Here is an 11,677-nt window from a genome sequence, read left to right on the forward strand (position 1 = left end):
TTTAAAAAGGTGAAAGCCAAGTGTTACAAAGCTTTGTAATCAGAAACACTAAACAGACTTTTGATGGAGGTATTCCAGTGTTAATGTATGAGACTGCTTTGACCAAGATGTTTTTTGTCACCAATAGTCTCTGCATATCTACGTCCATATTTTATGAACACACCAAAATTTGTATCAACTTTTATCTAACCTAGTTTCTGATGTGTAAATATTTGCACCCTTTGAGTTTCACAAATACATGCGAGTTGGTCTGGATTACAATCACTTTAGTACACAATATTTTCATATTTTTCTTTGTTATATAGATTTATTTTTAGACAGCATTTAATAGTACATGTATTCAGCAAAAAGCATATCATTTTCTTAACATGTGATATTTACTTCATCTTTGTAAGCGAAGGTTCATTCTGCTCCCATAGCCTTGACAAATTCATTGAGGTAATACATGCATATGGATTCTGTGACTCCTAGGCTCCAACCAATGGTACGAAGACTAAATACAACACTTGTACTGTGCCCTTAGTTTGAAATGGGATACCTGTAGAACCATGCATCAATTGACCCAGAAATTTACAGCGAAATCTGATTGTGACTGATTCTTTTCTTTTGAATTTCTTGTATGAATAAGATATTCATGAAATGAAAACATTGAGTGATTGTCACCTTTATTTGAGCTGTAAGGGGTATTACTGTCAGAATTCATTATCATCTATTGCTTCACAGTGGTTTTCTCCCAGGGCCTTAGACTATGAAATATAAGTATACTAAGTTAAAAATTTAATTTGATTTTTTTTGTTCAAATGAATCTTTAATAATGGTCAAACTTCAGCCCTTATTTTAATTTAACCATTACAAACCTGCAACAGTAATTTCACTTGAGTATTAAAACCATATCATAAGTTACATTTATTTTAAAATTTGACTTTAAGTCCATTTATTATTGATGGTGTTGGGGCCTTGATATTTAATGGGGATGGGAGTGAACTGAACTCTTTGCTTGGAATGATTTAGTGTTCACTTTAATTCCAGATCTTATGTGACATTGTATGTATGGCGAGTACATGTACTACATTGTGTAGGGGTTGATCAAACGCTTCTCTTTCATCACTCACAATGTTCCAGAAAGAGAAATATCTCAAGATTCACTTTGCTGTTACTGTGTATTGTTCCTCTTGATGAAAAAGTTAACCTTTTTCTAGGTGTTTGGCCTTATCTGTTGAGAGTTTGGATTTTGTGTCTGCACATTGCAAGGTAGATGCTGATTGATTCTAAGGTTACAGACATTGACATGACTCAGTGAACAAACTCCTTCCAGGGAGCTGAGGTATTGGGAAAGGGGAGTCCAGCTTGTGGATTTCTTTGTGATGTTGTTCCCTGTGCTCTTGGAATGAATCAGTTTTTGGACACTTGCTTCCAACAAATTGATGTATTTCTCTTGTATTTGCTGAAACCTTTAAAACTGGAGTTTGTTTTAATAGATTAGATGTTACAGATATTGGGAGTACTTTTAAGATGCGATATTTTATTATTCTGTAATGGTACGTTTAGCTGATCCATTTTGTAACCCTCATTAAAACAAAAAAAGAATATGTTTTATACCAATATACATGTATAGTAAAATACTAATTTTATTTGTCAAAAGGTTCATACTTTGTTTTCCAAGGGAAAAGGCTAAGTTATTTTTTTCAATAAAAATAAATTAAAATGAATAGGCCAGCCAGTGAATATAGATAACAACTGAATTGAAATATGTTTTATGTTGCTTTTAAATTAATCAATTCAAGATACCTTGCTGAAAAAGTTTTAACAATGTTGTTTTATAATATTTGCAACTTTGTCTCTTGTGATATACCCGTATGTCATTATTTGTAGTGTAAGTGTCCTTGATCCATGTACACATTGTTGTCTGATATCTAAAACCTTTAGTCATCTAGAAACCAAACCCACCAATATAAAGTATTTGAATCTGCTAACCACAGTTGTTTTTATCTTAATATTTGTAAAATGTGTATAGATAACTGTTGATTTAATGTATGTATGTTCAGTGAATTTATACTTATTTGTAGAAGGACGATGTGCTGGTTTTAATTAGACTGAATCTTATATTTTGTTTGTTGATGAAAAGTGTGCTGTTTAATGACTTGTTATTAGTGGTTTGATATTCAATGTTTGTTTAAAGCAATAAAAACAATTTTATTTGACAATTTTGATTGATTCTCAATGATAAAAATGACAATGATTTTATCTGACTTGAGCTTAAAGCTCAAGTGAGATAAAGTTTTACATAGGAATACTGTATACGTATATTATTCGGCGTGTATGATATTTGGCAGAAATTTGTTTAGGAACAAGTTGCGTAGATTTGATTAAGCATATTCCTGAATGTGACTATTCTTATACATGTATGCATGGCATTTAGGGATGTACTTGATTTAGCGACCAAAAACGCTAAATAGAATACACAGCCAAATGTAATACGTTTACAGTAAATAAAGAAAAATCTTTTAAATCTTCTCAAAAACCATTGGACCAGAAAGGCTGAAAATTGCGTGGAAACATCTTGAGATATTGTAGATTCAAATTTGTTCAAATCATGATCCCTGGGGGTAGAGCAAGGCCATAATATCGGGAAGGGGATCATGTATATGAATAGGGAAATATCTTAAAAATCTTTCTAAAAACTAAAACAACAAAAGGGTTTTTAGCTCACTGAGATGAAGTTGTGGGGAGCTTATGCTATATCCCGGTGTTGGTGTCCGGACCTGGTTAAGGTTTTTGTTGCAGCTCCTGTATCTAAGTTATTACTTGTCCTATTTTCACCAAACTGGCATGGATGATGCATCTGGACCTACTTATGGACTTGAAAGACTTGGATGCTGAATCTGGGCCATGAATTTCAGATGCTGGAGGAGGTTAAGGGTTTTGGAGCAGGGTTAAGTTTTTGGTGCAGGTGCCCTTTGATAGCAATTAAGTTACTACTGGTCCTAAATTCACCAAACTTGCATGGATGGTGCGTCTTATTATACTGATGCACCTGACGGGCTTGAATGCTGAATCCGAGCCATAGGTTTCTGATGCTGGAATAGGTTAAGAATTTTAGAGCTGGTTATAAAGTTTTTAGAGCAGGTGCCCTCTGATGATTATATCTTAGTTATTACTGGAACTAACTTCACCAAACTTGCATGGATGGTGCGTCTAATAAATCTAATGCACTCCACAGGCAAGGATGCTGAATCTGAGCCATAGGTTTCAGATGTTGGAGGAGGTTTTGTTTTTTGGAACAGGTCCCATATTTAATAGATAAACTTGCTTGGATGTGTTTGTTGTTAAATGATACATGTATAACATGTTTTTAAAACACTGTATTGTATAACATGATACATTATTGTATTATATGATACAATATTATATTATATAACATTATATTGTTAATAAAATAATATGATACAATGTGATATTGTATTAAATGTTTTGTACATTATTGTATCATAATATTGTTATATAATATGATATATATTGATACGAAATTTTATAATATGATATTGTATTATATCATAAAGTATTGTATCACATGATATTGAAAAAAAATTATGTATCATATAATACAATATGGTATAATATGAAATTGCATTACAAAATGCATTATTGTATCAAAAAAATTGTATCATATGATTATGTATTATATATTATTATTTCATATGATATGATATTGTATGATATGATTTTTTGTTTAATAATATTTTACTATATCACATAATATTGTTTTATATGATAAGATACATTGTTGTATCATATTATATTGTATACAATAAGTTATGTACAATGCTATTCAAAATATCATACGATACAATTGTATAATTTATATCATGGCATCATATCATACAATTTAATATCATGTGTTACAATATTTTGGTGTATAATGTTTTATGAAATTGTATCATGTGATACTATACAATATTATGTAATCATAATGTATTATGTGATGAAATACAATTAAACAATTCAACACTATATTATATTTTATCATAATGATACAATTTCATATCTTGATTCAATGTAATATGTAACAATATCGTATTGTTTCATTATATATTACAGTATTATATTGTTTCATATGATATATCATATGGCACGATATTGTATAGTATTATAGGATGCAATATCGTATTTCATATTTCTATTTTGATTAAAATTGTATATTACCATACCGTTTGAAATTAACATATGAATATCAAACACATTTTTAACGTATGATATACGATATTGTTTCAAATCCCACTACAGTATCCATGAATACTAGTATCCAAGATCATTTACTATGATTTTCATTTGATATGATAAAGGTGGTCTCATACAGGTGATGCCCGTCTCGGTGATCTTTGTAATCTGTGATTACCTATGTGTAATGTTTAACATAAGATTATTTAGAGATCTATGTAGATTCAAACTTTATTCAAATCATGATACCGGATGTAGGGCGGGGCTATACAAATATCTAATAGTAATATCTTTGGAGGGGATTCAATTTTACGTAGGAATAACTAGAGATTTAGTTCTTGGTCAACTCTGGTCAGCTTCTATGGGGAGCGGAGTGGACCGAAAACCCTTTGCTAGCGAAGATGACTAAAGATAAATCTTTAAATATATTTAAAAATACTATAACAGCAAAAGTCTTTCAATGTTTATCTTAAGATTGTGTAAAGAAAATTTAAAAAATATTTTCAAATAAAGTCTAATTTACTAATTTATCAAGATATTTTGTATTTGATGCCATAATGCTGATTTAATCAGTTATGGTTTTGTTGCTCAAGTGAACGATGTGGCCTCTTGTTTAAAGGTGTTTTCAGGTCATCTGTGCAAAAAACTAAATTAAGCTTTCTGCTCAAACATTGTCTAGCTCATTCTGCGTTAGTCTCCAGTACCGGTAAACCTTTTACATCTTAATTTTTTCGCCAAGAACTACCCAACTTGATTTTACGTATATTTGGATGAGAGGACATTCTTAACCTTTTCCAAGTTAGATTTTTAGGTCCCAAACAAAATTTATGCATAAGCCATCTCACAAATTGTAGGTTCATGATTGTGTGGTCTGATCTAACTACATACATATAAACGTGTATGAATTGTTTTGACATTTAAGAAATGCGTTGACAAATTATTTCATACCGTATAAAGAATGTTACTTACGTCTTAGAAATTCTAAAAGAATTATTATACGATTGATTAATTCCTAGCTCTCTGATTGGCTCATATTCAACTACATATCTAGAAAAAAACAGAACATTATATGATATTTCGTTTTCTCGTTTAAGTATAAATGAGATATTTCTATCCCCGAAAACTGCTTAATCTCAAAGGTAAAAGTTCCCTGAAAATCGAAAATCAGAATGTTACGACAGCGTCTGTTATTCAGAGGAACTTACTTTGTTTAATTTGAAAAATTTTCATTTTTATTTAAAGGATCAATCGACATTTTACAAAATCTTCTTTCATTTGTAAGATATGACGATGTGTTTAAAAAAATTTATACACTTTTTAATAGGATAAATATGTTCTTACTCTGATTTTGATTTTTAAAAATTTAAAAACTTGCCTCCGGCTCGGTGATTATTGTACTTCTCGGGTAGCTAAATCATCGTATTGACCTCAAAAACAGCAATAATTATATAAATTATTTATCGTCAGTCGCCTGTGATACCTATTTATCGCGATTGTAAACACTTAAATGTGAAACAAATGATCGGGTAACCGTATACAAACTTTCTGAAGTAACTTTCTTTCAACAAAGGCAGTGGTTTGAAGAGTAAATTAAATTTATTGCTGATGTCATGATATTTATACAACATTTATTGAACTGATATTACATTTCCGTACAAATATACAAACACGTAGAATGCTATCAAAGTACATCAGCTGTGTAAAAAATACATTTAACATATAAAACGTAAAAAGGGAGTAAGCAATTAAAGTACATAAAAATCTGCTCAGGGTTGTCTAGTCATAATATACAAAGTGCGATGTGCATTTTGTATTTCCCGCCACTTAAATCGCACATCGTTGACGCGCAATAGACAACTTCTGACAGAAATTTAGGTAAAATAAAGTCTAAAAACTACATAGAATTCGACAATTATTTGGAACACATGCTGACAAAGAGAAGAATTCCTGAAATGACGTAGAGACATCCACTAGCGGTGGTGAGTGCGAAGGCCCATTGTAAGTAATCCGTGTCTACTTTCGAGCCGTAAATGATGACGCCCAACATAATAACACCACCTGTGAAAAAAAAAATAAGGGCGATAAGAAAAAACAAAACTTTATCATGATATGACTGATTAACCTGATGCATCAATTGAATGCCTTACCTGTTCCCAGAGTAAGGATGGCCGTTAGAAAGGCGACTATTTTATTCCCCGATGTTTTGGACACACACGTGTACAGAACAAGGAAGAGGAGTCCGACGATCGCAGCAATCAGACCGATGGCTTCGAACACTCTCGTAGACTCGAACCAATCCGGAACTAAAACAAAAGAACCAAACAGTATTATCTGCGTTGTAAGAGTGGTTATATAGAATTTTACTATATGCATGGAATCCAGTTTGTAAGTACGTATTATACGCGGGGTGGCCTGGTGGATGACGGATTTTGGTATTATTTCAGATAATGCCCGTGTTTGTCAGAAAAAGATTATAGGCTTTATTTTTTGATAAAGAAGCTTTCCTCTGCCATAAGTGACGCTTGACATCAGTAGAATGTGATTTGAGGGGACGATAATGAAAACCAACAGCCTGTCGTGGGGGTGGGGTGGCTGGTCAAGGCTGCGGCTAAATCCCCCCCCCCTCTCGAATTGATAAAGGTTTGTGAAGGGTTTTTTAATATTAATTCATCACGTGACGTCGCTGGTCTTCTGCCATCTGTTACGGTTGTACTACAGAGCTCTTAAGGCGGCAATGGATGGAGATGTTTCTGGATCGATCGTTCGGGAACATTCCTGCTGCTTGGCTGCTTACCGAGAGCTTAATTGCTGACAAACACAAAGTGCACACTCCCGGAATTGAATCTTTTCAAAATGACATCATTCTTTTTATCTTATGGGAATTAGGTCACAAATATATTCATTTGATCCAAACTCTTGGCAAACAAAGACTTCGATTAAACATTTTGACTCCGGTAGAGCTTCGATTACCTTGGGAGTCATGCATGAACACTTGTTGAAAGGAAAACACATCGATATGTTTGATCTTATTTTGAAGTATACATGTACACAAAAAGGATAAATATTTCATTAAATTCTGTGAGTATAATACATACTGGCGGGGGTGTACGACGATATAGTTATAAGATGCGGATCCGTAATTATACCCGCTTACCCTGTAAAACTGGGAAATGTGGGTATAAGCTGATTTAAGACCTGAGTTCGTAGATGTTACATGTATATTAATAAAGTTTAACTAAGCAAAGTCCAAGGTCGGTAATACACAATGAGAATACATGTCAATGCCCAACATAGCTTGGCGCGACTTTCCCTCGTCGATCCCAATATCCGGCTCATGCTTAAAACCCATATAACGGACATCCGTGAATATTCCTTGTCCTGAGCATACTTTCTCCCTACTAAGCTCAACTTTGCTCATACTTACTAAAAGGTTACTTGCAGGCTAAGGATGTGTAGAGACCTTGAATCAAGAATGGAGGTCAAATGTCAAAGTGAGACCTGTGGTAAAATCCTTGTCCGCATTTTACTTCTCCAGTAGCATGCTTGTTAAATAAAGATTGTGCAATTATGTGAATAGATTTCTAAGTCTGAGGTTTGCGCCTTACATGCTTTCTGTCCAAATGCCCTTTTAATATTAAGCTGCACGGGCCTCTTCCAATGGTCACAATCTCATGTCTTTAAACCATTATATATCGTTCAAGCCAAAGCAGTTGGTCTTTTATGACCTTTAATCCAATTTAATTTTATGGACCAAGATCACTTGGATTTTGAATTCATCAAAGTTTTCCACCAATTAATAATTCATGGAAGTATGTGTCCAGTACATGTATACTGCAGAAACTTGGCTTCTGTCACACTTACAATTATAAGGTTATTTTAGTTTCTACATCACTTTTAAAAGACTTTGTCAATGCTAGCCTGAAGTATATATTTTTAGCTTGTTCATATATATTTGAGAATTTAAAAGCATGTTAAAACAGTCAACTAATCGTGTTGTCAGACAACGACGTAATTAGTTTCTGTACGTGGGGGCGGGGTGGGGTGGATCTATAACTTATAACTTAGATTTCTCTCATTCATATTCCAATTTTTTACATACTCCCAAAAAAGTGGGGGGGGGGGCAACTCCAGGATAATTAAATTTTCACCATGTAAATTTAAGAAAATAATTCGGTGCGAGAAAAAAGGGAGGGGGGCAGGCCCCCCCCCCCCCCCCCCCCCGGCTGATGCTACGTGCCTGATGCACATGTAGAATACACATGTAGATTGTTGATTTCTGTGGATCCGTCCGCCACTGGTTATTTCTCTCTCGGTTCCAACTGTACACGCATTTTCCGTGGTCAGTGTCCCCCCAAAACAATTTAGTTCTGTCACATGTTTGTTGTCATACAAGTATTAAACGTCAGATCTATTCATTAAGGGCTTGATCTTAACCGACACGATTTTCACGAACACAGGAAACCCCATACTTGTGTGTGGACACCTTAGAACAATGGAGACTCCCATCAAGTAGCTATAGAATATTTCTAGATCTCTTAAATTAACTTAAATATTTCGCAGAAGGATTTTTCCGTAATTAGGTTAGGAAAGACTTGTTATCTTTACTAGGAGCACACCCATCCCGCGGGGTTACGAAGCGGCCATATACATATCGACAGGTTAAACCCATTAAAGGTTCAACCAAAATCAAGGTAAATATGTAACGAAAACGAAATAAAATTCTTGTTCCACCCCTCCCATCGACCTTGCGCGGAGGCGATGTTTCAACGCGTGAGCCTGCAGGTAACACGAGCTGTAAACAATAAACAAACGAATGTCGAGGCCGCCGCCTCTTTCATTCCTCACATTCCTTGCATCTTTTTTTTAAATTAGAAAAGTAAGAGTCGCTGAAAATTAAAGCATTAAAAGATCTTGCAATTTAATTCAATTTTCATTAAATTCAGAAAAAATTGTCAGTTTCTAAGTTAGTTGATCCACCACAATTCAAGTCAACATGGTAAAATTATTGATCTTCCATTATGTAACAAAAATATGAATTTTTAGCATAAATTTCCGCTATGATGTAAAGATGAAAATTTTACCAAATTTTTGCGGAAAGAAAATGATCAGGGCAATACTAGTACGTACGATAGGAGTCTTTTCCCACTTCATCCAAATCGGTGAAGTAGCTGCAGCCATCCAGTCCAAGAAAGAGCCCACAACTTTGCCAGAGGCCGCTGTTTCCTCCCAGGGGATAATCCCTCCAATAAGGGGCACCGAATCCCACCAAAAACACCACAAAGGCGATTATTATGAAAACAGTCGCTACTTTCGTAGCGGCTGGGGCGTTTCCAAGTTCGACCATTTCACTCCGTATACTACCAATATCCAAGTGAGCTCTAGATGGCGAGTTGCATGTACAGCGGGGCCGCGTGGGTGTGTGTGATTAAGACACTCGTTCACTACGTTTAGACTAGGGTTAAAAAGAATATTACAGTGGGATAGGTAAAACAGTTTTATAGCAAGAAATGACAAATTGTCATAACACTGAGCTATATTACATGATGATGGGAAACACAGCCCGTCATTAGTGCGTTGCTCTCGAGTGTGTCATATTCACCATTCAACAATTGTTTATTCTACGATTCCCCTCTTTGATATTGGCTGATTAGTCGTATTTTGTGCCAAAATTGCGTTGTAAAATTTGAAAGTTAGATTCGATCCGAAGATTGATATCTTTATTATGCAAATGCGGCATATTTCATTCAACTGCGTTTTCACATTGTAATTGAGAGAGAGAGAGAGAGAGAGAGAGAGAGAGAGAGAGAGAGAGAGAGAGAGAGAGAGAGAGAGTTATTTATTCGTAATCCGTAAACACTGTAAACGCCGAGAAGGGCGTTTCCGTTCTAGTGTAGTGGTTAACAAGGAAACATAACTGTCGAATGTATTGCTTATATATCATACTGAGCAAAAACCACTGAGTATTTTTATTATGGTTCACATCACATTACATACATCAGACGGCAATCAAGTAACCAATGACCACTTAAAATGTATTCACCAATCCCCCCTCCCCTCGAAAACGATTCTTTTCTTTTTTCAAATGGGGGGGGGGGGGGGGGGGGTTCATGGAATAACATGTCCGTAGCCATGATTATGCCCGGAGTACAGGTGCTTGGAGACAGGACCGATCCCACTTTCTATTCCCTACTTCCAAGTGTCTAGATTTCCGTGACTTTACTACTTTGTTGAATTAATTAAGATGGATCGTCTCTAAACCTTGTAGGTGAAAATTGTCCCAATTTTAACAGTAAATGTTTTTTCATGGGCATTTCATGCAGACATTCAGTGAAGGGAATTATCGGGCCAGACAAGTGTTCAGTATTTTTACTGGTAGTTGTAGTTGGATAGTACATTTTAACAAATATCCATCTGCAACGTGCCTCAGCTGGCGGACGAGGTTGGCAACCTTGTTCTATTATATAAAGTGGGGGTCTGGTTTTTTTTAAAAGTTTGTTTTAAGTAAGTTTGGTAATGTATGTATAAATTAGTTAAAATGTCATAATAGGATAATTTAATAAAAAAGAAAAGAGTAAAGTCCTGGGATCTAGATACTTGGGGGTGGGGGATGGAAAGGGGTGGGTGGTCGGTCCTGTCCTCATGCAAATTTTACGAAACCAGTGAGGTTTTTCTGTATATTTTATGCGCGGATCTAGAGGAGGGGAGGTTAGGGGGCCCCCCTCCCTTCAATTTTCTTTAAATTTACATTATAAAATTACAAAAAATATGCCGTGGACCCCCCCCCCCGAAAAACTCAAATACTGTCGGACCACCCCCTCACCGGCGGAAATTTATTTTGGGATCCGCGAATGTATTTCATGAATTTGTCAAGCACTTTTTCGTATATTTTACCACGATTTGATATTTCTATTTAATCAAAGTCAAAAAATGCGTCAGCAGAAATAGTTGGAGAGAGAGATAGAGAGAGAGAGAATTTGTAGTGGTCCCGTTTTTCTGACATATACGGATTTACAAAGCGAGAGACTTTCCGCGGTAATGAAATTTCTCTACCAAAAAAAATAATTCCATGCATAATAAACTCTTAGTTTAGCTCCTGGGCTAGCATTTCCATCAGAAACGCGTGGCAGGTGATCAAAATAATGCGCAGTACCGAATCAGTAATTTACTCCGACCTTGGATTTACTGCGTAATCAAAAGATAAAAGGAATTTCTTACCAGCAGACTGACTCGGAGTTAGTAATGGAGACACGACTTATCCTACTCTACACGTGACTCATTACACTCATGAATGTACATGTAAAGTGGGGTCAAGTGATCTATAATTAAATGCATGCTCACATGGTGTATCATACAAGTGGGATAATGCGCATTTATTGTATGGATGATGCAACAGACGACAGTATTTCTGACGTAAAAAATTATGGAAAATCAGACGTTCTTTTTTAAAACTTTCTAGAAG

General features: G+C 35.0%; 2 protein-coding genes across 2 annotated transcripts in view; both read right to left on the reverse strand.

Moving 5' to 3' along the window:
• The window catches only part of LOC128172065 (uncharacterized), a 170,813-nt gene that overhangs the window by 155,913 nt on the left and 3,223 nt on the right, over positions 1 to 11,677 (reverse strand). The gene's annotated exons all lie outside the window — the stretch shown is intronic.
• On the reverse strand, positions 5,827 to 11,514 carry LOC128172033 (uncharacterized). The gene is made up of 4 exons (XM_052837806.1): positions 11,434 to 11,514; positions 9,346 to 9,670; positions 6,366 to 6,521; positions 5,827 to 6,276 (listed from the first exon to the last, which is right to left on the reverse strand). Exons 2-4 carry the CDS (start codon positions 9,560 to 9,562, stop codon positions 6,131 to 6,133), a joined length of 519 nt encoding a protein of 172 aa, XP_052693766.1. The 5' UTR covers positions 9,563 to 9,670; positions 11,434 to 11,514; the 3' UTR covers positions 5,827 to 6,130.

This window comes from Crassostrea angulata, chromosome 1 (genome assembly GCF_025612915.1).
Source record: "Crassostrea angulata isolate pt1a10 chromosome 1, ASM2561291v2, whole genome shotgun sequence".
Lineage (NCBI taxonomy): Eukaryota > Metazoa > Mollusca > Bivalvia > Ostreida > Ostreidae > Magallana > Magallana angulata.

Coding starts and splice junctions, on each gene's coding strand:
- LOC128172033 (XM_052837806.1), bottom strand. CDS start 9,562: ATGGTCGAACTTGGAAACGCCCCAGCCGCTACGAAAGTAGCGACTGTT. Junction 6,522..9,345: donor AGTGGGAAAAGACTCCTATC/GTACGTACTAGT, acceptor CTTTTGTTTTAG/TTCCGGATTGGTTCGAGTCT. Junction 6,277..6,365: donor CATCCTTACTCTGGGAACAG/GTAAGGCATTCA, acceptor TTTTTTTCACAG/GTGGTGTTATTATGTTGGGC.